Source organism: Pezoporus wallicus, unplaced genomic scaffold, assembly GCF_028554395.1.
Source record: "Pezoporus wallicus isolate ANWC-B61680 ecotype Strahan unplaced genomic scaffold, APGP_CSIRO_Pwel_v1 contig_6966, whole genome shotgun sequence".
NCBI lineage: Eukaryota > Metazoa > Chordata > Aves > Psittaciformes > Psittacidae > Pezoporus > Pezoporus wallicus.
The window spans coordinates 2,025,775-2,052,261 of record NW_026639746.1 but is presented as its reverse complement, the minus strand read 5'-3'; the positions used below and the strand labels follow the sequence as shown (position 1 = coordinate 2,052,261).

Here is a 26,487-nt window from a genome sequence, read left to right as displayed (position 1 = left end):
CAGTTGCTCAGAGCATTCAGTTATGCTTAGTCTTGTTATTTCTGTGCATCAGCCTTCAAATAAATGGTATGTTAAGAGGGAAGTTTTAACCCTACATCTTGACATACAGAAGAGGGTTTCCTTCTCTTGCATGTTTGTTAAGGAATTCTAGCTGGGTTCTGCACTGAGCTCCAGGTCTGCAAGGTAAGCTGTGCTGCCAGCAGGCTGAATGTACTGCTGTTACCCTGGAGGGAGTTCAGGAAGAGAGATTGCTGCAGAGGCAAAAGAGAGGCTGTGTTCCAGGAGGTAGAAAATGCAGGATGAACAGAGCAGAGAACTTGGCACAGGTTTGTGGAATAAGGAGAGTTGGGGTGAGGGACAACAGTGCTGGTTCACAACCACCCAGCAACTTCCAGCATGTTTGCTTGTGGGTCTTTGATTCTGTACAGGGTTATGAATACGCAGCTCTCCAGTCCCTGCAGCATTGGTCAGACCTGTGTCTGGTTCTGGAGAGGTGCACATGCCCTTCCCTGCAAAGATTCCTTTGCAGATGCTTAACAGGGAGTGAATGTGGTCTTCCCATTTTTGCTGCCACAGAGTGAAGACCATTCCAGGGAGATGGACAGCTCAAGCAAATGAAGGGGAGAAACAGCCCTCATCCAGATGGTCTCTAGCCAGCTCTGCAAGTAAAGATGTGGAAGGGAAAAGAAACAGGGAGAGGTAAGGAGGTAAGTGAAACTCCTGCATTTTTCTGGAGTTTCTGTTCATGCAGTTTGCAGTCTTTTTGATAGTGACCGTTAACTGCTACAATCAGTCAGCTCTTCTCACTACACAACTATTTTAACCCTGTTGCATACACTTGCAAAAATAATACAGATCATTGTTTTTAACACTGGTATTGTCCATTTAATTGTAAGGAAATGAGAAGGAGCAGCTGTGCCAACATATTATTATTAATGTATTTGAAACCAGTGGGTAATCTACACAGTTCAATTATAGGGATTCCTACGTCCCCAAGCCAGCAATCTCAGAGATTTACATTTTAATTGACATTTTATTCTGTAAAGGAAAATAAAAGCCCTCAGCTACCTAAGTCCTTACAATTAATTAGACACAAAATACTCCATAAAGATTAACAGTGCCCTTATCCCAGGAGTGCTCAAAAAAAAAAAAAAAAAAGGCACTTTAAAATCTGTAAGATATCAGTACAACATGTGTAACAACTGCTCACAGTCCACAAAACAACACAATGCATTTGCACAGTAAGTAATTACCCATTAGAACTGTCGGGTGTGGTACGTACTTGCGCACATATGGCATCCCTAATTTCTGTTGCCTGCTTTAAGTGCATAGTTCTTATGAGGGCACACTGTTTGGTTAAGGGATCTATCAGTATGTAGGTTCTGCTCCATAAAACAATATTCACGCCTAGTTTTCCAGTTACAGACTGACAGAAGCAAGTCATGGCTGTATGTACATTCTTTTGCAATCTTGACATCCAGGTGATTTTCAAGCCAGTGCCATTTTGCTTTTGTGTTCCACATGCATGAGTCAGTCCTACCCTAAATCTTCTAAATGTACTGAACTGCAAAGTAAAATTGCTGAGAGCTTGCTTCAGTACCTGAATGGATTTCTTCAGTCCCTGAATGGATTTCTTCAGTCCCTGAATGGATTTCTTCAGTCATGTATCATGGCCATGGAAGCCTGGAGTACCTCCCTTAGAGCCATAAGATCCTCCAGACATTGTGGAGCCATCACTGGTCATCCCATGTCAGCGAGGCAGTATAGTCCCACCTACCATGCTGTGTCTTGTTCTGTTGCTCCTTAAGTGTTGATGGATGAGAATGCAGCATTCATCTTGTTTGTCAGATTTATCATATGCTCTGTGTTCAGTCTCCATAGTCAATGCCTTTACATAATGATGAACTGTCTCTGTGATCCAGTGTCCCAAACCACAACTGCCAGCAAACACAGAACCAAACAGTGTGCAGGCCCTGCAAAGCCATATGCTTTGGCAGAATAACACAGCTTCTGCCCTTGAGCCTGCTAAGAAAAAGCAAAGTCTCACAATGCACTCCAGGGGAGTGACCTCCTGGAAGGAGCTCTGCATTCCCATGGAGAGGATGGATTTGCCCCTACCAGCTGCCATAAGACTGTTTGCACAGCATGAGCTCCAATAACAGTTGATTTGAGCCTGTTAGGCATGGGAGCAAAGGGCGTTGACTGTCTCAACATGCCATCCACATGTGCAGATGTGTGCATACTTTCTAATATGTACCTGCCTCATACAGATAGTTAGTTTTGTACATTGCATTGGGGGGGGGGGGCGGCGGTGTCAGGCAGCCTTTGGCACAGTCTTTGGCAGATGCTGTTGTGTGTGCATTTGGGTATCTGCCTACCCCCTTAAGATGTTCCAGTGTAAACTGAACTACACTGGAAGGACTGAGTGTCCAGATTTCAGTTGGTGACATTCTTCATTGTTAGAAGGAAATACCACAGAAAAGGTAACGAAGAACCAGAATACCATCTTCAGTAGGACCTCCTGTCTAATGTTTGCAAATGGCCATGTAAAAATGGGGATTTCCTGCACTTATTTCCAGGCATGGGCATATCTTCTCAATGATGCCAAAACATGAATTTCTGGATGAGCACAATTGGATGAAAACTCCTAATAGAACCAGCGCCTTGCCTAGTTAATAAAAAACCTGGTCTTAATAATAACATAGCAACGAAGAGTATGAATTAAATTAGAGAATCATCTGGGTTTACTATTCAAGAACTGACACATAATCATCTTTTCCTCTTTGAATGAGCTTTGACTATAGCCTGTACATGAATACTTTGGCTTAATTTCAGCTCAGAGATTTAGAAGTGACTGAAGTAAAGAGCTGAGAAGGGAAAAATTCTTGCAGTATTTCTCAAAAAAAACCCCACAACAAACCAAACCCCAAATATACGTGAGAAGTAGAGCCATTTCTCAAGAGGCACGATCAGTATTGGTGCCACAGATGATATTGCCTTATGCAGCACAGTAAAACTTTTTTTTGCCCATGTCCAGAATGAGCCCAAGTCCAGCAAAACTAGGCAGCATCTGCATTGCACCCTGCGTTATGGCTGCGGCATTCCAATGAGTCCCCTAATAGAAGTGCTTGCAATCTGGCTCAGATGAGACTCCTCATAACTTCACAACATGCACACCTTGCCTACTACCTACCCAGTCCTGCATGTCCTGAGTCAGTCAGGTTTGCTGGCTGCTGCAGCAGTGTTTGCAGACTCATAGTGTCCCCAGTCAGATCTGATCTGCATGTGTCCAGTAGTCTTTTCCTCAGGATATCCAGTGGCTGGGTCTGAACCATCATGGCAACCAAACTGCCCAACGCTTAGAAGTAAACAAAAAACTGAAAGTGAAGCCCTTTGAACCCACCCAGCAGCCCTGTCCCAGCCCTCCACAGGGCTTGGTAGCTCAGGTCTAGTGTGGGACAAAGGCAAGAAACCTGCCTGAGCTGAAGAGGAACCAGAACTCATTCCCCAGGAATCCAGAGTGCTGGCCAATGCCATGCAGAGTTGTTAGTGTGACTGTCATTTTTGCTGTCTACATCTGTATTATCTAGATTTTAGGGCTATCCACCTTGAGTAAGAAAAACAATGATGGTAATGGTCATGCACTGGAAGAGGTTACCCAGGGAAGCTGTAGACTCTCCGACCTCAAAGCTATCAAAACCCCAACTGTGTATGGCCCCCAGCAACCTGATCCTGCTGGAGGGGCTCAGAGCAGGGGGGTTGACTAGATGAACTCCAGAGGTCCCTTCCAAGCTATACCTATTCTATAGCCTCATGTTACATTGGCAGCATTTCACATCTCCAGTATGTCTGGAAAGATGCCCAAATCTGTGAAGAAAATACACCCTTGGGAGCTACTGTGGTGCCAGTGCTGTATCAGTGCTGCAAATCATGTCCCTCCAGTGCTGGCTGCAAACATTTTGCTCTGTAAGCCATGTCACCCCTAAGAGCTATTAGGGTAGAATTACATGCAACACATCTACAGAAAAGCTGGATTCTCATCTATCAACACAACAGGTTTTTCTTGTAATTCTACAGATGTAACTGATGTGGCCTTGGGGAAAACATTTTTAATTCCTGTGCTGTTAGTTCTGGCAAACCTTCATATTCTGCTGCTTTGTGGCCCTGGTTCTGTAAGACCTGACACTCTTTATTTTATTGTCCTACACAGTCAGCTATGTTAAAAAAGTGGAAATACATTAGTAAGGTTGAGCCACTGCACACGTGTTTGCAGTGTTTGGTATCTGTATGTCATTTCACACAAATGGGCTCCAGTCCAGCCGAGCTCTCGCTGGGTGCTGCTGTAGTATAGGTGTCATCGTGTGGAGGTCTCCAATACTGACTGGGCTGCACTGAGCCACTCACCTTGGAACAGAGAACATCAGTGACTGATTGAGTGGTTGAGTGATTTCCTACAGTGCAGAATTTGTATTATGAAATAATACTGATTTTGGCATAAGCCTCTACTGCTAAAGTTTAAGTATGCCTAAAGCCGTAAGCTGAAGTTAATGGTCATACCCCTTTGTTTGTGGGATAAAGACAAGTGGTGAAGTTCATGATATAAACTTGGAAGAGATAAAACCCCAACAGCCAAACAGATCAGATAGCAGACAAGGAGGGTAAAGCTGTCAGTCATAATGCACAAAATGGAGTTACACTAAATTGGCATTTTCCTTGGAAAGAATCAGGAAGATAAAATTAGTTTAGGGGGAGATAACTTATGTATCACCATTATCTACTAGAGCTTGTTAAAAAATAACTAGTCATGTGAAAAAAAACACCCTCTGAGGGAGCCAGTTAATCTGCAGACAATTTAAGGAGCTAATTAAAAAAAATATCTGAATAATTTTGAACTCAAACAACTGCTTGAACCCTGAAGAAGTTCTATGTAGTCTGAAAATCCCCTATCATTTTACCCATAATTAAAATGGGTGAGTGTCATGACACGGGGAACTACAGGCTCTGTAGTCTGCCCTGAGGAGGAACTGCAGAGAAGATGCGGTGTATGGTACCATACCTAGTGCCAATCAACAGGATCAGGGCAGATGCTGCCCCAGTAGGAGGGTTGTGGGGTGGATGTGGCTTCTTCCTAACCCTGCGTATGTCAGGTCACGTAGTATTTCCTGCTGGCAGGAACCGAAAGCTTTCCAGCTCTGCACAGTGCTGAAAAGTCTCTGTAGCTCTTACACCTGATACATTTTGCTGAGAAGCCAAAGAGAAGACCAAGTGTTACATCAGGAACCCCAAAATCTACATTTGAAACAAATTATATCAAATACATTTGGACAAAATTACAGATTAGGTTGCTAAACTGAAATAATTTCGTGACGTGACAGACTTTTGGAAGGCATTTATAAGATATTAAATATGTATTCATTACCTTTGATACAGAAAATTACAGCACGAGAACCTTTCATGCTGATTCACAAGCTGCTCTATATGATTGATTGATTGCTTGGCTTCATGAACAAAGATTTGGGAACGGCTTTACCCATGCTTGCTACAAGCATGATGACCAAAGGCAAGTGGGATATGAAAATTTGGTTGGAAAAAAGGCAGCTTAGGCAATCAGGAAGTGTTCGATCAGGCCCAGCATCTCCTGGGAAATCACAAGCAACCCATGCCCCAGTCCGCCCGTACGCAAGGTTGGATCTGCAGCTTCCCCTGCACCTTGTCACCTACTGTTTCAACTCTCTCTTGTCCATATAGACAAGTGAAAATAAGCCCTTCCAGCCTGTGCAGTGGATTTTTTAGGTGAGGGCAGTGTGCATGGAGCTGGCCCCACCCTTTACACCTGAGGTTTAACTGCCACGGCCTAGCTGGCTAGGATGGTGACAGCAAAGTCCTCAAGTCATAGGTTTTATAAGAGTGTCCTTCTCTTAGACGGAAGACCATACAAGGCTAGGCGAGCTCCATCTGCCCGGGTTTGGAGATGGGAGTTTTCCTTCTCCTGTGAGGAAGGCCTGTCTTCGCTAACAAAGATTCAGGAAGGGCTTTAACCCACGCATTCTGAACAAGACCGCACAGGTTCAGACCCCTGGTGCGACCGCTTGGCTGAGGAGACACTGGCGCGAGGTTACCATCTGCGGGCTTATGACTGAACGCCTCCCTCTAAGTCAGAATCACGCCTTGACACTTGATGTTGTGCTGTTGCGTCATCGGTCGCTCGAGATTGACCCAGGAGATGACAGTCTTGTTCAGAATGCTGCTCTATATATGGCACTAACAACAGCACAGATATTTGGTGGAAAAAAATTATAAGCTTAGGTTATTCAGTAAAGCTTTTGCTGGAGCAGAATTATATTAGTATATAATGACATTTTCACATTAGAAGAAAAAGTCAATTAAAAACCAGCCAAGTCAGGCAAGACGGGTAATATCTGCAGAAAATGTGATGCTGCCCTTCAGTTATTCAGCTTAGTATCTGAGGGCTGTAGCTGTTCATCAGGATCCTAGAGCCACAAAGGGAAAACTAGTCTTTGTAATAGTATCATAGAATAGTTTGGATTAGAAGGGACCTTCAAATGTAACCTAGTCCACCCCCCCTGCAATGAGCAGGAACACCTTCACCTAGATCAGGTTGCCCAGAACCACATGCAGCCTGGCCTTGAACATCTTGAAGGACAGTGCATCCACAATCTCTCTGGGCAACTACTCCAGTGCTTCGCCACCCTCATTGTAAAGAATTTTTCCCTCACATCCAGCCTGAACTTCCCTTCTTTATCTTAAAACCATTACCCCACATCCTATTGCAACTATTAGATTATGTTTCCTTATCTAGATGCAAGGTAAATATACAGACATTTTCGATTCGTGAAAGAAATGCAACTAGAAAAACCTACTAAAGGAATGTCACAGTGGCAACAATCTTTAACAGTTATCATGATTAAACCTGCAAAACCCTAGCTATTACCTGAAGAAAGAAACAAGGTGCCTGTATAAACCTTGCTCTGCATTGCACAATAGGAAACAGGAGTAACTCCACCAAAGTCTAAAATACACGGCATGAGTTAAAACAAGCTACACAGTTTCTTTAAAGGCAATAGATGTGACCAGCCTGAGGCACTGCAGAGGGCAGGGTGTAATTTCTTCCTTTGTGAGGGAGAGGGAGGTGTGTGCCTCCATGGCACTGCCAGTGCAGCCTATGTCAGTGAGGTGGAAGAATTGCTGAGGTTCCCATCTCGTCCCATCAGTGCTAATGGAACCACTCAGGTGTTAATAGATTATTGCACCACACACACCTAACACAGCATATACAGGCAGCTGTTCAGAAATTCACAGTAAATCTGTAATATTCTGTTAAAAGGGGAGAAAGAGATTTGACAAGTACCTGATGGGAGGTAATAATTTAAAGGTTGTCAGCCCTAATGCATGCAGATACACACCGATGTAAAGACTATACACTTGCTGATTGTTTCTTTTTTATTATATTACCTCCTGAGCTTGTAACAGGATTCTTTCCTTTGCAGTACATGGGGATTGGATATATCCTTACACAGAGCCTGTCTCCACAGTGCATAAAGCAGTTCTTTCAAAGCAGCAAAACTGCTCAGTAAGGACTTGACTTTGCAGATGCAAACAGTACACTGGCATTTATAAAAGTTAGTGTTTGGGATAACCTTTAATTGGGATGCTTTAATTTCTCATGTTCTTAACCAGTTCTTGCAGTTCCCAACCTTTAAAATAAGTAACCTGACAGCACCAAAGCTGAGGGTTTGTTCATGCTTTTAATGTATACTGGTTGTCTACATTAACATTCTGACAGGACACCGAGTCAGCATCTTCCTCAAATATGGCCAGGCTTTCTGCATACATCCCTAACCTGCTACACAGAAAAGAGATGTGGAAACAAAAAATTGAAACTCTTGAAATAAATAGGCCTGCACTTTCCCTTTGCTTCTCAAAGCACATTCAAAAAGTCTGTGAGGTCCCAGAGGTTACTCAAGAGTTTAAATTGCATCATCTTCCAGCACAAGAGTGCTCAGTGTCATCTAGGAAAATGCCCAGTTTTCAATGGCATTGCTAACATGACTGAATTGACTAATTTGTGTTTAGGCCCTATCTTCAGCTGACATCAGGAAATCTCTCAAGGAGTTGTTCTGTCATTCAGTGGAAGGCTTGCTGACATCAATTTTAATTGGAATTCTGGCTGAACCTGCTACCTCAGGCTTATGGATTACAAGGTTTATTACAGGTTTCCAGCCACAAGTCCAATGGAAAAACTTTCAGTGTAAAAACCTAGGAAAAGTGAATTCCTTTCCCAGTAGAAGCACAAGGAATTACTAAATTAGACAATTTTGGAGCACAGTGTGTCCCAGGATCTCAAACGTAACCTTACTTTGTAGGACATAACAATGAGCTTGATTCACTGGGGACTAACAAAGGAAAGGAGAATGTACTTTTAAAGCACTTCATTGTCTTCAAGAAGTTTTTTAACTGGATGTACTGTGCGAGGTAAGAGTTGATTTCCAGCCGGTTCCTTTGAGTAATTTACTCTTAAAATGTCCAAAACATCATTTACAAAAGGAACATGCCCAGATCAGATTTTGTTAACTTTAGTCCCAGGCAGATCTGCAGTGTTATCTGCATCAAGAGTACACAGCAACTTACAAGCAACAGCATTAATGTGCCTGTAATGGATTTATGTTTATTTCTACTATTAACCGATGATGTCAAAATAGATTACGCTTTTCTGTAGTCCTTCTTCCCATGTGCAGTGAGCTGCTGGTGAAAAACATCTATTCTTTACATTTTCCCTTGCTAGATTTTTCTGTGGTAGCAATGACTCCATACACAAATGAGGTTCATGTACAGGGCACTACCATAAAGGCCACATACACTTATGTACAATCATTTTTAAGACTTAATTTCAGGATGGGCTGGAGTATAAAGGGGTGATACTGCAGTTACAGGTACTGCACTCATTTTCAGTGCAAACAAGATGGTAGCATCAACTGGGAATGTATTTGGGATGACTTATTACCTAGTTAGCAGTACCTAGCACAACACACTTGAAATAAAAGCTTGATAGCATTATACTGGATGAAGAAATCTGCCTGAAGACTGGAAAACAATTTGCTTTTAAAAATGGGCAGTGGCTTACGCAAAATGGGTGAACAGCCCGAGCAAGTGAATTGCACACTATTCACTAGCCTATTACTAGCAATTCCTTGGGTCTGAAGTTAAACATCGCCACATACATCTGACAAAGGTCAAGTCTTAAGGCAGGTGACTCCAGCACAACCTCAAGACTGCAGAAATCTGGAGGGGTCAGACAAATTGTGCTGCACTGGCTGTGCCCACGCTAGCTACCTGCCCCTCCAGCATGGGCTGCTGGGGTGCCTCTGAAAGCCAGCTACTGCAGGGTAGAAATACATATACGGAGGGTTGACAGGGCTGAGTTACCGTCACTGTCCTTGTCTGACCAGCCTGCAGAGAGCTCTCCTGAAACAGAGAGAATATAGGTGAAAATGCCTTTTAGTCGCTGTGCTGTTCCACACAAAGAATGTCTTCATTTGAGGCATTCTACAGGGAATGTTTATGCTGGATTTCTTCTTCTGCCTCACTTGTCCCATCTGTGCTGTTTGCTCATTAATTTAAGAGAAGCCAAAAGGGAAATTTTCACTACCCTTCTGTCCTCGCTGTCTTGTCCCCTTCACTGCCCCAGGGCACGGCTGTTAGCAGCAGAATGGAACACCATGAGGCCCTTGACTTCCCACAGAGCATTTTCAGCAAATGACCAAGAGCTGACAATAAGCATATTTCTGTGCTTCTCCCCTCCACCCCCGCTGCTGCAGGGGTCTGCATGGTGCTGCTCTGCCCAGCCCTGGTGCACCCACTCTTGCTGTGCCCAGGGCAGCACTTATCTGCCCCTCACTCAGGCAACGCTGCCCTGTGGGGCCATGCTGTGGGCTGCAGCCCGGCCACCCTCCCTCACTCCAGGACCAAGTGAAGTAACAAAGGCTGCAGCATTTGGGCTTTCCTTTGAAACACAACTTTCTCTTATGGTCAACACGGTACATCTGATTGCTTACAAAGCCCTGCTATTAGGGACAACACAGCTTCTCGTTTGCCCCTGACACTAGCAGGGCTGCTCTTCTGGTTGCTGTGAGCCCTATAAGGGCACTCAGATATTGCGATGATGATCACCTGACTGGGATCATCCGTTCTGTTCCTCTTCAGAGACACACTGGGTTGCTCTTCAGACGTATTATTAGGAATATACAGATTTCTTACAGAAGCAGGCACTTCTGTTAAGCATCATTAGGCTAGAACCACATTAAGGAAGAGCATCCCATTCACAAAAAAGGTAAACAAATACCCCAGCTTTTACTGAAGCAAAGTGGATTTTGGGACCCCAACTTTACTGCAGGGCACTAAAGAAGTGCCCAAGCATGTTAAAACCTGACACACAGGCCACGTTTCATGGACCGCCCTCTGCATCATCACCTACATTGCTTTATAAAAGAACCGAGAAGGCACAAAGCATGACATGTGCAGCTTTGCTCCTTCAGCCACCAGTCAGAACAGCACCAGTTGTACCTCCAGATACCCACATCCAGACTCAACCTTGCTGCTGGATACCACTCCTTAAAGAGTGCAGTCATAGAAGTATTTCTCCATTATTCATCTCTTCTATCCTTCCTACACTGAATTTCCAGTACTTCTCACCTTCCCTTGCTTTTGCTGTTGTTTGGATACACTTTATTCCCGGCTGAAAGAATCACAATGAGCAAACCATGAACCAGTGTTTACATACTTTTACATTGTGCACTCTCTTCTGGCTCTTAATTTTTTCTTCCTTGACATTAGTACTCCTTAAAGGAACCATTAGTTTTAGACTAGATCTATTCATTTGTGCATTTTGGACAATTTCCAAGCCTTTTCAAATGTAACATTTCAACAGCACTTGGTCCTCTCCTTACCTACAGTTCTTCATTCCCAGGGTCTGCAGTTTGACTTCTGTCCTACAGCATGTCACCCCTCGCTGTACTTCTGTGAGACATCGCAGTGGAAGCATTTCTTTTGGCTCTTACAGAGCAATTATCAAGAAGCCAGTACTGAAACATCTTTAAAGAGCTATTGAGACATAACGCTGTAAGGAAATTGAAGCAGCTTAAAAAGATTTCTTTACCCTCCCACTCTTCAGCATGTGCTGCAAGAACACCCTTCCCCACAGCTTGGAGGCATATTGCATTTGCCTTACCATTACTACTTAAAACAAAAGCAGCCAATTGTTTAAATAATCAGAGTACATAGATTTTAACAAGCTTGGTAAAAGATAAAGGAATTGTTCCTTCATCTGTGAATGAATGCTGATGTTGTCTTTTTGCGTTGCAGTACAACAATATTAATTTTTAAAAGGGTCTGTTTTCTATTACAATTTAGAATACTCATTATTCTGGTTTCTGAGCTCCTAAATGTGCAGCACAATGTTCCTTGACACCTTGAAGCTACTTTATTTGAAGGAGAAAAGTCTATTTAACTTCTGTAATGCTGTCAAATTGAGGTTGCAGAAGACAGTAAATAGCAGGTGCAGGTTTCCCACGTTCTGGGTTGTTTCTTGTCCCATTGATTTAATGGCCCTTACTGGGATAACAGCCCCTATGGAAAACCCACTGTCGTGGTTCAAGCCCAGCTGGTAATTCAGTACCATGCAGGCATTCACTCACTTCCCCCCGCCTCCCCCTGCTCCCAGAGGGATGGGGAGGAGAATTGGAAGAATGTAACTCCCACAGGTTGAGGTAAGAACAGTCCAATAACTAAGGTATAACACAAATCACTACTGCTGCCACCAATAGTAATAATGATAAGGGAAATAACAAGGGAAGAAAATGCAACCGCTCACCACCTACCGACCAATACCCAGCCTGACCCGAGCAGTGATCTGGCCCTTCCAGGTAACTGCCCCCAGTTCATATACTGGGCATGACGTGCTGTGGTATGGAATACCTCTTTGGTCAGTTTGGGTCAGGTGTCCTGTCCCTGCTTCCTCCCGGGTTCCCCTCCTCCCTGGCAGAGCGTGAGACTCAGAATATCCTTGGTCAGAGTAAGCATTACTGAGCAGCAACTAAAAACATCAGTGTTATCAGTGCTGTTCCCAGGCCGAAAGTCAAAACCACAGCACTGCACCAGCTACTAAGAAGGAGAAAAACGACTGCTACTGCTGAACCCAGGACACCCATGATTACATAAGCTGTTGAATACAGGTTGTAACTACAGCCTCAGCGTTTTTTTTCTGTTCAGGTGTAGACTGCCCATTTTTCAGGAAGAGAGAGGACAGAAAGGGTTAACAAGGCTCCCACCCCACATTAGGTGGAAAAGTACACACAGCCTATTCCTGCAGCCTGGGCAGCAGCATCCACCCATGCACCAGACTTGGCACTATTGAGCTGGTACAACCTGAATGATAAGGCTTGTGTCAGAGACTCACAGTCTGATCTTCAAGGTGTTGCTGTGTAGTTGGTAGAGGTGCAACTTTGATTGGGTACCGTGCAGTTAAACTGCTGTTATGAAAATACATGGAACTAATATAAATAACACATGAAACATAAAAAATTACTTGCCCAGCAACTCCTGCATCTATTAGGGATTTAATGTGACCTTACCCACACTGCACCAGCCTGGACAGATGAACAAAAGCAATGTAATGGGAACTTAAACACATAAGAAATAGTCAGTAAAGACTGTAATAAGCAATATGAGGGATCACAACTCTAATAAAGCCTTCCTATTCTAAATTACTGTTAGAAGTATGTACTTTTTCTTTCACTTGTGATCTAAATGCAGGCACCTACAAGTTAAGGGACTTCCTTTGAAAAGGCAAAGACCATCCATTGAGGGAACTCCTGTTGCCACAGCACAGAATTCAGCTGTTGGGACCACCACAATGCAGGAACCACTTCACAGAACTTTGTTACTGTTTGGAAGATACTGAGGAAACACCAAGAACCTGTTCAGTGTGCAGTATAGCACTGTGTGCTTTGATTCTGCAAAAAAACCTCCACGGGTTTCTGAGGGTTTGACTTGTTCTCTCAAAAGTAGTTTTAAAATTTAAACTCTTAACTACTTACGTTTTCTCCCCTTCAGTCCAGCTCATCAGGCCACAAGACTGCAGGAAAGACACGACTAGAATACTGAAGCTAACACCTCTGGAAACAGCACTGCGGGCACATCAAGCTGCCAGAAGTAACTGTTGTAAAGCTGCAAACACTGTTAATGCTGTACAGTTCCCATGGGAAGGTCTTTCTTCAAACAAGGTTTCCAGCTGGGTAGAGGCAGAAAGAGTTGAGAAACATTGCAAGAAAAGGAGGAAGACAAAGTTGTTGTATATCACACACTGCAGCTCCTCAGTCATTAATACGCAGGGTGAGGCAAATGGGTTAGGAAAAAAAAACAACAGTAGTTTTAAATATGCAACAATAAAAGCAGGAACAGAAATCCCGCTTCTCCCATCCTTCAACATAAAGAGAATGCAAGCTTGGCTTGCTTTGTGCAGCCCTCTCAATGAGGCATAAGCACTGCTCTGGAAGCACTTTTAAAGACTGTCAGAGGCTAGCCTTAGTAACTCTGGGAAAAGGTTTCCACATTTTAGTTGTGGACAATATGAATTACAGTAAGAACAGTTAAATGCTCTTTTCACTGATGAATTTCTCCACCGGCAAAAGGTAGTTGCTGGATGAAAGATTTTTTTTTTCTTCCCTCAAAAATGTGCACTTGCCCTTTAAACTAAGAACTCTTCTAGAAAAATAAGCCCAATGTATGATAAAAGGCATTTATGATGTGACATCTGCTGAATAATGAAAGCACAACCTTCAAAAATAAGCAGGTTTTTATCTTTGTAGAAACTGGTATCAGCATACAAACTATAACAATTCAAAGATTATTAACTTGTAACTACACATATTAAGTATCACAATATAATCACTCCTCTGCTACTTGCTGTGGAAATGATAATCAGAAGTTCTGTGTATGTCTTGCAATAAAGTAAGCATCATCAGTCTCCATTATGATCTCTTCACTGTTCTCTCAGGAGAGAGAAGCATTGTTCTGACACACCACAGTGGATAGCTGGAATGCAGAGAAAACCCAAGAAAATCCTGTGTGATCTCAGCTGTATGTATAAGGGCCTTAAAAACTGGAAGCACTTTTTTTTTTTAAGCATACTTGGCTTAAGACACTCAATATTAGTCAAATGGAGATATTTATGTATTATTCCAGCTCATGTTGTGCATTTATTACTGTAACACTCCCATAACGAAATTACAAGACACAAGTACATTCTTGGGATTGTCCAGTTTTAGGAGGCACGACAGAATTCTGAGAAAATCAAGAAGCTGAGAAGATTACAGAACAGGAAAAAGCTAACTTAAGTGTTTTATCAACATTTTTGTCCTGAAGCTTGGAGGATTCAGGCATACTGTTATAGGTTCAGGCATACTCTTCTACGCAGAGGCATAAAGTCACACACATTCTAAACAGAAAAGCAAGTAAGCTGCCACTACTATTTTATATTGCTAAATCTCAACTTTTTCACTTCTTAAAGTACTAAGATCTTGTTTGGAGAAACATCCAACTGTTTCAGAACACGTGCCCTTCCCTGAGGGCAAAGGATGCTGGTTTTCCTCAGGATCAAATTGCTGTTAAATATTCTTAGTTTCAAAACACATGAGGGCTGAATGCATCTTGAACACTGGAAAACTAATCACACCTGTCAAAAGGAAGAAGATATACAATTTTTGCTATCTTTCCATGAACAACATTGGAACAAAAATAAACAGGCCTTTCAGCTAGTAGATCACACCCATTTAACAATATATCACGTGTTACTAGAAGAGACATGTTTAAAATCAGTCTTCGAGTGGATTTCTTTAATTACAGTAAAGTCACCTTAAACATTCCCCCCCACCTCCCTCTAACCCAAATCCTTATGGTCATCAAATACGTAATGCGTCATTAGGGGAATATGTAAAATGCCAAAGTCGTCAACAGCTCTTACGCAATATTTAATGCTCAGACTCCTATGGGGCAGGGGAAAATATGGTTACATTACATGTTATTATGTTTAAAGTACTTAAGAATGCAAAATCAAATCCCACTCTTGATACCACAGGCTGCTGTATTCATCAATCTTTCAGATGATATTAGCTTTACAAATAGTAAACTGATCTGTGCCTAGCAAGGTTGAAGTGAAGAACAGACACTCACTTCTGCAGGCATTCTAGCTCTGGAGGCAGGTCACAACCAACATAAACTCCATTCATTAAACTGTATTCTAACAGTGCACAAAAACAGGGATCCTAGAAGAGAAGAGGACGTTTAATTTAAATCGCACTGCTCTGTGAAGTGAGTTTTCAAACAAATTAGCACATGAATGCAGGAGATTTAACAGGACCTTTTTCAGCAACAGGACTGCTGCAAGCATGGCCTAACACTGGAGGAAGGCTTACAGCTGCTGTAAGTATTTGTTGCACATAGGTGTGGGGAGACAGAGCCTACTATTCCAACCTGCTTTCCTTTTTATCTGGAAAGTCAGACATAACATCGAGAAAAATCTAACCCCCCAAATCATTCATTTACTGCAGCAAATACCAAAGGTACAAAAACTAAACTTACTTTTGCAAGAAGATGAGGATTTCCAATGACGATGAGCAAAGCTTTTGCTCTAGTAACTGCTACATTAAATCTCTTTGGGTTAAAGAGAAAGCCCAAACAGTATTTATCATCACCAAACAAGCCTTCACAAGATCGCACCTAAAATTAATTATGGATAATTTTAGTAATAGAATAATGAGAAAGCAACTTAACCTCGCAATAGCCATAGCATAACTTTAACATAGTTTTTGCTTCCTGGAGCAATCCACATCTGCAGCTCAACATCAGCAATGCACAAGTTAGCTTCTAAAGTGCAGCTACCTAACTATTTCCCACCACTGGCTTTCCCAAAGGAAGTCTATTTCCCAACAGGTTGCTAAGGCAACTTCAGCAATTACAAGAGAACGGTGCACTGGTTTTATTTTAGCGTCAGGACTATCCCACTGTAATTTGAAATACAAGATACCAAAACTGCTTCAAAAACCCCAGTGATTTTTATCTTGTCAGTGGAAGAAATGCTAGAACTGCTGGTATTCTAAGTCCTACAGCTGAATGACAACTCGCAGTGCATCTTTTCTGCAAGACTTCTTCAGCAGTCTCAGTGTGCTTTGACTTAGCTTAGAAAAAACAGCCAAAGCAACTAGTGTGCTGTAGTGTGTTCATTAAATTTACACCTCTATTTTATCTCTATTTGAACCCATCTTTGATAAAAGATGGTTTTCATGACCAAAATAATGAGTTCTTATAAATAGGAGCATGGTACATGCCTAGAAGTAGTTTAAGAGAAAAATAGTGCTGTATTGAAAAGCTATGGTATGATGCAGAACAAAGAAAGCAGTTGTAGTACCACTGCCCTCAGGAAAAAACCCCAAACATCCCACAAACTCTTCCTCCAAGACACAGAACAATCCCAAAAGCCAACTGTTCCTCTACCTCTGCATCCACCCTGCTTCCCAGTGCTTTGGTTGTCTACACGGCCATTTTCTCCTGCTCTCTCCTGGAAATCCTATGTACTCCTGTTACAAGTAGGCCAGTACTGGTCAGATCTTCAGCTACCCATTCCTGGTCTATGCTTCCTCCTTTGACCAGTTTGCCATGTATACCATTACTCAGACATACAGGCTCTGCCTGTTCTGTATGTTCTTGAACACCCCTGAGGGACCTAGGTCGCAAAAACCTCAAGAGCTCCATGTTCCAAACACTTCCATCTTCTAAGTTTAGAGACTTACTGCACCAAAATCATGTCACCATTTGGAAAAAAGCAAGTATATGCAGACTTCTTTTGTATTCTGAACTGAATTCCACACTGTAGAAACACAGCTATGTAGGGCCCACAATGCCCACTAAAGAAAATGAATCCTCAAGCATCACCCTACACTGACCTCGTATCACTTGCTGATGTTCACAATATTAAGTTAAGCTTTCTCTAAGATTTCCCAACTGTCTTTTTCCACTGATCCAGCAGAGATTTTTACTTCTGTCTAGGAGTTCAGCATGCCTACAGCAGCACATATTTGATAGCTGTTGACTCAGATTGGTACCATGTATTCTGGTAGCAAGAAGCTGTCTGCAAAAAGCCTCAGCAGCTATCAGCTGACTTGTCAGCTGCTGCTTAGGCTTCTTAACCCCCCACCGATTTCTCCTTAGAAGCACAAAGAAAAGCCTCCTGACAAGAGCCTCAGGCAACAATCTTACATGCCTGAGAAGACAAAGAACGTATAAGTAGGATATAAAGAAGCTGCTGTAGCTTTTCCCTTTATGGGGTTTTCACATGAGTTCAAATACCAGGGATAGGTACGTTTGCTGGAATAGTATCTAGGATTTAGAGAGGGAATGGGCATATGCTTACATTTAACCTTAGCTCAACTTTGGGAGTCTTCTGAAGCCTGATGTCTCAGCTGCTACAAACAGTATTTCCATACTCTAGCCAACTGCCTGAAAACTACGACCTCATCTTTGCCACCAGCAAATAACATGCACTGAGATCTTTCAGAACACACAAACATCTGCTGGAGTATATTGGTCATCAACTTTGCAAAAGAAGATGAGAGACAAAGGCTGCCAGCTTCCAAATAACAACAAGCCCTCCCAGTACTCTGACACAATCCTCTTTCCCCCGTTGTCAAATGCAAGGAATGGCCTCAACACAATTCTACATGCATCATCTTCCCAAACGTGTATCTTTCCATTCTCCCCAAGTGAAAGGTACATTATCTGCATGAAACTCCAAAATAAATTCAGCATGAGTATCTACAAAGGTTTAAAGTTTACCTCAAAAATCACAGATGCTCTACTGTTCCCATGCACCTAAAAATAAGCTGTTTTCAAATACTGTGACAGACTGACAAAAATGCATCTTTTAATTTTTTATTCTTTTACCCTGTAAAGCCCTATATCAAAAAGGAAACACAGAGAATCAGACACAAAAACTCTCTAGATGACCACAACGAATATACATACTGTTGATAAGATGACAGCCGGGTACTCCTGCCCTTGAAACTCTTCTACTGAGCCAACTTTAATGCCTGCCAAATCGATACTTCTCAGAAGTAATCTAATTTTTTCCACCTACCAAGAAAAAAACAAAACCAACAACAAACCAGTGTTTGAAGGAATTTATTTTTACATTTGAGAGGTTTATGTTTGATTACTTCTGAACTGAAACATACTCTGTATACAACTATGTGATTTAACACAGAGAAGTCTCAGGAAATGCCTATACCTTGCTCAGCCATCATTCACCAGTAAGGTTTTAAAATCAAACAGTAACTTTTCCTGAGGTGTATCACACTTACTACACAACTGAGAAAGTGCAGCACTCGCTACCATCATTGAAACAGAAATCAATCTGGATTTTAATGAGAACAACTTGGATCCATAAACCCTCTTCTTACAATTTTCATTATATCCAAAACTATGCTTACCACAGATGTGGCAGGGCAAGTAGCTTTCCCTAGCTCCTCAAGATGACTGTGCAGATTCCACCTTTGTCAGCTGCATCATGCAGTTAAAGACGGAAGTGAGATGTGACCTTAAGTACACCCCAAAAAGAGAAAAAGGAGTCCTGTGGACCAAAATGCTGCTATGTGTGGGATCAGCATATTACCATCTGCTAAAAGCTGCTTAGAGATCATACACTAAGAACTCCAAGAAATTTACCAAGAAACCTTGCCTGGCTAAGATGGGGAATAGTCAATGACTATTTAATCAGTGTTCCTGCAATACAAGGTGACTTTCTTGAAGCAGACATTCTTCTATGTCTTGCATCACACGCAGAGGAAGGACGTAATCACATTAAATGATGTGAAACGTTTTAGGGAGTATAAGAGGTTGAGCCACACCAATATATAAATATTTGAAAAACAAATAGTAACTGCAAACACAGGCAGGCATATACACCTGACCAGGAGATCAGTGTATTTACAAGTGTGATTTACTCAACAGAGGCTGGTCTTTTCCACACAGGCCATGTTGTGTGGGTTGTTTCCCCCAACCCACACATGCAATGCCATGAAATCTGAGATGTGAATAGCAAGGAAAATGAGATGCACTGTCCAGAGCATCCTCTGGAAATGAAAGGAGATGTAGCCTTAAGTACATGCTGTCTGCTTTCATTTTAAACATATGTGAATATAAATAGCTTTAAAAATAAGGCACAGCATTTGAAGTTGACATTCAACATTCTCTACAGGTTTAAATAGCAACACAAACTTCAAGTCTGACTACGGGACAACTAAATCATCCCAACTTCTCTAGTTTCCTCAAAGCCATAGCAAGGTGACATGCCACCTACTTCACTACATTACCTTTTTGTTCCAGTCCTCAGTGCAGAAAGTAAGTGACAAAATCAGCTGTGGGATAATGAATTCCTGACTCGCACCCTTTACTCCCAACAACTGAAAACTCTGCTTCCAAAACAGCTTGCCTTAATCGCTTTCCAATTTTTAAAAGTAAAAAGTAGAATGCCATTACTGCTGTCTTCCTCTATGTTTAGATTTCAATGGAAACATCACTAATTACTGATAATACACTGTGTAGGATGATGCACAACAGCAAAGTTTTGAGATATGCCTCTCTGCTTTAACAAACCACAGCCACAGTGTAAATCCACAAGATAAAATACAGCGACTCTGAAGTTGTTAGACATCAGTTCTACCTGTTTACGATACAGTGTAATCACTCCAATGTCAGTCACTGGCACTGCAGTGTTCTCACTTCTAGCAAGGTCAGAACAGTACTGCATTACTTGAACTGCTTCAGCTGGATTAAACCATGAAGGACTGCGACTTTCACGTGTTTCACTGCCCTGCAGTAGGGGAAAGAAAACAAGATGAAGACAAGGTGCGGAAGTGCTTATTTATTAATAAGTTATTCTTATACATACTAAATGCAAAAAAAGGTATGTAATGTTATATACAATTTGTCTTCTTCCCTACACACCCCTTCCAATGAACAGTATCAACTAACTCTTTGTTAAGAATTTTGTGGAGAATTTATAGGACAGCAGTACTTTAGGTGTGCAACAAAGGAGTTAAATCTCAACTCTCTAACAAACACATCAGCACGTTGGTATCTTGCACTTGTGCAAGGTAAAGAGCTCAAAACCAATCCTCTTATCAGTTTTTACTAACTTCTAGGGAGACCAACTTCTTTTTACTAACTTCTACGAAGAAAAAAATCTTGTTCTAAATCACTATATTTTCCCCTGCCTACTTAAGCCTTAATACTCATCTAGTTTTAGAGCCTTGTATTCATTTGCATGTAGCAAACTCTCAACAAAAGCAATCTAAAGGCATCTGACTGTAGCTGCATCTTGGTTAATCTGCTCTGAATTTAAATTTGTGTCAAAATGTCTCCACAATACACTGCAATGGGCAGCCGCTCAAGTTCTTAGCAAACATTTGACTTCAGCAGCTGTTTCTAAAACCAGATGCACATAAAGTTGTATTACTGGGAAAAGAAAAATTTCTTCATTTTTCACATTCTTTCTAGGATTTATTCTAACGAAAATTCATCTACAACATCAGTAAACTTGTATCAGGCGTCCTCATTTGTATTTTCACTACAGAAACATTTTACATACCCTTATTCCATGAAAAATTAGTGGAAATCCCTTCTTGGGCAGTTTCCTCCAATGCAACAAAGAATTTACTACTGAAGTGTCTGCACAAACTTCTAGCTCCTTATGATAAAACAATTTAGATGGCAAGGCAAGCAACGCAGGATGTGACCTGTAGTTCTTTGTAAGTTTTGTGATCTGCAAAACCAAAACCCCAAATCCATAACTGAAACAGATAATTATTCATCAGACTTCACACTACACAGCTCCCAAGCAGATACATATGAAGACAGGCTGAGAAAGTTGGGGCTGTTCAGCCTGGAGAAGAGAAGGCTGCGTGGAGACCTCGTAGCAGCCTTCCAGTATCTGAAGGGGGCCTACAAGTGGGGATGGACTGTTCATTAGGGACTGTAGTGATAAGACAAGGGGTAATGGGTTAAAACTTAAACAGGGGAAGTTCAGGTTTAGCTATAAGGAAAAAATTCTTTACTGTGAGGGCGGTGAGGCACTGGAATGGGCTGCCCAAAGAAGTGGTAAATACTCCATCCCTGACAGTGCTCAAGGCCAGACTGGACAGAGTCTTGGGCATAGTCTAGTGTGAGGCATCCCTGCCAACAGCAGGAGGTTGGAACTGGATGATCTTAAATTCCTTTCCAACCGTAACTATTCTATGGTTCTGTGATTACCTCACCATCCTCTAGCATTCGGCTTTTCTAAAGCTGCTGAAGACCTGTATTGAATGCAGAAACTGCAGGTGTGATCTATTCTAAATAAATAAAAAAGCAGTTTTTGAAAGACCATCTCTTCCCCTCCAAGGGGGAAAAGAAGAAGAACGGTAAATCCAGCTGAATATACTTGATAGATGAATTGGTTTGAATGGGGTTTCCATGGATGTAGCCCGATTTTTTTTTTTCAGGAAGTCCTGACAGGCAGAAAGGGAGCATTAAAACAGCTGATAAATACATTTCTGGCTTCTGTCTTTAAATAAAAGAATGGCCTTAAGGAATAATTCCAGTCCATAATAAACAGCTCAAAACCCAGTATGTCCCATAGAAAAGACTAACATATGATACTCGAAGTCAAATAGTATCTTTAAAAGCCCTGATACTTCCTGCTCTCTCATTATGCCAATTCTGCTTAAGCACTGTATAAGGCACACAGCAATGAAAGTTTGCTGCAACAAGTTTTAGGAGGTAGTATGACAGGTTTTTCAGCAGGTTGAACCCAATCTCAAGCCCAGGGCCAAACCACTCACTTTTCCCAACAGGTCTGCCATCAGAATTTGTCCCTCCCCTGTTTACATGGTCATCTAGTTATCTGTGCTCTCAGTTTAATTCTTCAAAGCATATTACCATGAGAAGAGGAAGGCATCTTAGTAAGTTTAACTTCAGCCCTGTACTTCAGATTCAGACAGTAAGTTAAAGCAGCTGAAAGATCTGTGCTTGTTTATGTACTATGCTACCTCTGCCACTTAACACAGACTTTAGGTACGTCACCATACCAGGTTTCAGGAAGCTCTACTTCAGGAAGAGGTGATTAAAGAAATCCCTCAAACGAATAACCAGAAACTGCTTTCTTTTCCTTTCTGAAACACAGTGTTTAAAAATTAATCTTTATGTTTAAACAAGAGTGGGTTTTTTAAAAAATCTTTCTATGTTAAAAGTAGAATCTGCACTCATGTAAGTCATGAAGTTACAGTAAACATGGACCATGGAAATGGAAGGGAATTTTAAGTCATTATTTAGAATACTGCTTTGTATACTATATTTGACCTATTCTGCTTAAGAATAGAGAATCCCTTCAAAGGAGGGTTTTAACATGCTGGAGGACTCAGCATCCTTGCTATTCGGAGTATATATTCAAAATAATCAATGTTTCCTAGATAACTAACGCTTAAGCTAACCTAATCATTAAGCATCAGGGAGCAAAAAGGTGGTAAGAAAACAGCAGGAACCACAGTTTCTCCCTTTTTGATATAGGTAGAATGAAAATTGTAGTTTTACTCACCAACAAAGGATTATATGCTCCACAGGCAGCAAAAGCATCCTTATCCCTCAGGTATATCTCTCTTGATGTCAGCCTTTCCAGAAAGGACACGTTTAATCCAAATGTCAGTGCAATTTTAGATTTTATTACTGGCCCTAACTGCTTTGGATCTCCAACAAGAACTATCTGTATATGGAATTAAAAATAAAAATACATCCATCTTGTATTAAGAAAGTTATTAAAATGTAATTTCAGTAACAACATACACAGGTCAGAATTAAAAGGACAACTGATATGAAGTATTCTGCTTTCCTGCAAACATCTGATCTGTCTGCACAGGCCCAGGACAGAAGTACATTGCTGTCTTGAATTAAGAAAGCATATTTTTATTTTGACATCTTCCACACCCTGAATCCTGTCCTACCAATTAAACTTGTCTTAATGTAAAAAAACTCATGCAAGTGTGGGAAACAGTTATTGTGCAGGAATAAGATTCATTACAAGTACTCAGAATTCCATACTCATAACCAGGAAGTTGCTGCTTGCATTCGCAGAAATAACAGTGGACCAAAACTTTCTTCCTTTCAGCAAGTGATGCCAAGAGAACTACCTGTCCATTAGCTTCTGATATCAACCCAATAGGAATCAAGCTCTCTGGTTCAGTTGCTTGTCCGGCCTCATCCAGAATCACATGAGTGAAGTGTCCAAGCCTAGAATTAAATAACATGAACCCAAAATAGGGCTGTTTTCAGATTAGCTCATTCTGCCACCCTGTGGCTGATCTCAGCAATTCTGTTAACTTCCTCGTCAAGTGTGCCAGGCAACTCCATTCACTGAGCAAAGGTGGGTATTTTCAACATGCAACATAGAAAAAAACCCCAGTAAGTTCAATTTGTCATCTGTACTTTTACTTACATACTCCAGTATACACAGCCACTGGTTATCTTAATTAAAGCATTGCTCATACCAAGGTTAAGACACTCAGAAAAGCCTTCCTTGTTCTGAGTTTCCTTCAAGCTACTTAATTAGAACAGTGCACTCAGTGGAGCCAAGACAATCCCCAGGCTTTATTTCTAACAACTCAAGCCAATTAGGCTTCAGAGTGTCCTTTCACAAAGTTAAAATCAAAATCAGAGGAAGCTTTAGTTACCAGCAGTTGACATGGTAGGGTTTGTTTCTTTTTTTACAATTAAAGGTAACTTGCTAAAAGCCAAGCATAACAATTTTTAGTGTGACAATCATTTTGAGCCAAAATGACTTTCAAGAGCTGTATCATTTTCAAGGCTCCCACTCATTCTGGAGGGCTCCCACTTAGTGGAGCAAAGGTTATTGTGTCAAAAATCTTTTAACATTATTCACGGTAATTCTTACAGTTACCACAGAAAAAGTCTCTGCTGCAGTATTCCTAAAACCAAGTTGTTTGCTTGGTAGACAATTTCAGAAGAGACACATGCAATAAACTGTACTAAAGCAGCTTAAGTTACAGTACAGAGGGTATATAAAACTCTGGGTTTTGTAGCACCCAGCTACCTCAGCGATATGCCTATCTATAGTACTCTACCGTATTTCTGCTTGATAAAACATTCCTGCACTGCTGCATGTGGTAATTATTATCCTGAACCATAATGCCTTCTGAATGTCATCACCATCCTTGCAGTAAGGTTTCACCAGGTCATTAATTTGCTGCAAAAACAAGAAAGTATTTTGCAAAACAAAATGCCACTCTAAACCAAACTGTTTTAGTCTGAATTAAAAAGCCCACTGAAAACTACTTTAAAAGCTGAGCAAAACACTTTTAGACCCATTCATACACCAAAATGAACTCTTCATTAATTTGCCTAAACAAAGTAGCACATATGCAAGACATCTGTGGGTTTTTTTATTGTCAAGATCAAAATTGAACATATGGATGTTTCATATACTTATGTATGTATATAAGCATATACATATACATAAAATACACACACAATGTGTACTGTATAAAAATGCCAATCCTACTTGTCTACATTTCTGTGTAAGTAATCTGAAAACAAGGCTTGACTTCTTACAGACTTTAAGACTGCTTTGTATGTCAAAGCATCTTACATTAAAAATCCCACTGATATGCATGTGCTGCTTGCGGAGTTAGGCACTACAAGGAAGAGGTGAAGATTCTGTGGTCATACAATCAGATTATGATCAGCATTTTCCAGCTAATCTTCTGGAAAAGCTCAAGCAGTATTTTTATAATTTGGATCCTAAAGAAGCCTAACCAGCCTAATAACCATGACAGTTACATTACTAAATCAGTCACTTAAGAGCAAAATATTAAAATGGAAATACGAACTGGCAGATATCTATCATATTTACCTCTTCTGACCTGAAGCTAGCATTAACTCTGACCATAGTTCCTGGTTTTAACAGATTGCTTTGATGCAGCCGCAAGCAAATCAGATCTGTTGCAGCATTTGATGGTGCACAAACCAAAATTCGACTGTCTGGGAGAGTATAATGTATCTACATTAAAGAAAACAGACATTAAAAGGAATAAAATAAGGCTAATTAGAAAAACAGCAATAGCTCAAACACACCCAACTTCACTGAACACAGAATCCTGAAGCTTTGTGTACATGTTATATTCATCCATCCTTTTGCAGTTCAAGAACACCAGTCTTCACAGTCACAAATACTCTCAAACCGAGCGTACTGACAGGAGAATTAATTCATGGCTACCACAGTAATGTATAACCATGCTTCACAAATATTTTGGGCCCTACTGGAATCACAAGTTAGATACTGTTCATTAAAGTTTTAAAGACAAAGACAAACAGGTTTGAAAATAAGCCATTCAGGAATTCTATTAATTCCATTTCAAGATCTTTCCTTTTTCTCTGAGCTTTTGAAAATGATCTTGGGAAAACTTGGGAAAAAGTAAGACAGCACTTACAGAATTACTGTTAAGTGTTCCAATACTGAAAAAATTATAGGCGACTGATTTCTCATTCACCATTACCTGTAAAATAGCTTCAATTACTGTTACTGTTTTTCCAGTTCCTGGTGGTCCAAAAAGAACATAGGGTGTTGGACGGCATTCACCACTCAGTATCCTTTTCACTGCCAGTTTCTGTTGCTCATTCAGCACAGGATTGAAAAATTCACCAGCTCCCTGTTTAAGTGTCCCAGTTTCAGCAACTATAATCAAGATAAACATGCATTAAAATGCCACATAAATGTTTTTACCGCAGGTTCAAACAATCCCAGTTCACATTATGCTTCAAAAACCTGTCACTTTACGTGGTAACAACTAATGAAATTCTCAAAAATTCCAATTTCATAGAATATCATGTAGAAAATAAGCCATTAACCTCTCAGGAGTGTACTGATTCTTTAATAAAATTGAAGGCCAGAGAAGGACTACAATTATGTAACTCGACAATCTTGCAAAAAACTCTTTCTGTAATTTCAGCAAGCTCATTTTTTTGGTCCTGAACCAGTAAAATCTCAGTAATTTTTAGTATCTGGTGCTGCAAGAACAGTACCAGTACTAGATGACCAATAGTAAGCCACAACTACAGGTTTTTTTTTTTTCCTTAATCCTGTCTGAATTAGTCTAGCTTTAGCTTTCCACAGCAGAATCTTATTAACTGTTGGATAGAAGCACATTCTAGGTTATCCATTCTGTATTTCTTCAGGCATCCCATTGTTAGAAAGTGATAAAATCTCCCTCTTTGGAAATTAAATACACTGATATTTAAATTCACACTTTCCGGAAAAGCTCAGGAATGATCTGGGCTTTCTGAAAAGTCTTTTAAAGATATCAAAAATTTTCC

The 26,487-nt window shown here is 41.0% G+C and overlaps 1 protein-coding gene across 1 annotated transcript in view; it reads right to left on the bottom strand.

The window, feature by feature from the left end:
• Window positions 1-13,852: 13,852 nt before the first annotated feature.
• Window positions 13,853-26,487, bottom strand: part of MOV10L1 (Mov10 like RISC complex RNA helicase 1) — a 32,588-nt gene continuing 19,953 nt past the window's right edge. Inside the window, exons 17-27 of the mRNA XM_057415825.1 lie at window positions 25,671-25,849; window positions 25,028-25,174; window positions 24,240-24,361; window positions 23,289-23,388; window positions 22,700-22,864; window positions 20,717-20,890; window positions 19,790-19,939; window positions 18,094-18,201; window positions 15,655-15,792; window positions 15,247-15,338; window positions 13,853-14,749 (exon numbers count right to left, since the gene is read on the bottom strand). Of these exons, the coding sequence (XP_057271808.1) occupies window positions 14,740-14,749; window positions 15,247-15,338; window positions 15,655-15,792; window positions 18,094-18,201; window positions 19,790-19,939; window positions 20,717-20,890; window positions 22,700-22,864; window positions 23,289-23,388; window positions 24,240-24,361; window positions 25,028-25,174; window positions 25,671-25,849 (1,385 nt within the window). The 3' untranslated portion in view covers window positions 13,853-14,739. The remainder of the gene's footprint in view (window positions 14,750-15,246; window positions 15,339-15,654; window positions 15,793-18,093; window positions 18,202-19,789; window positions 19,940-20,716; window positions 20,891-22,699; window positions 22,865-23,288; window positions 23,389-24,239; window positions 24,362-25,027; window positions 25,175-25,670; window positions 25,850-26,487) is intronic.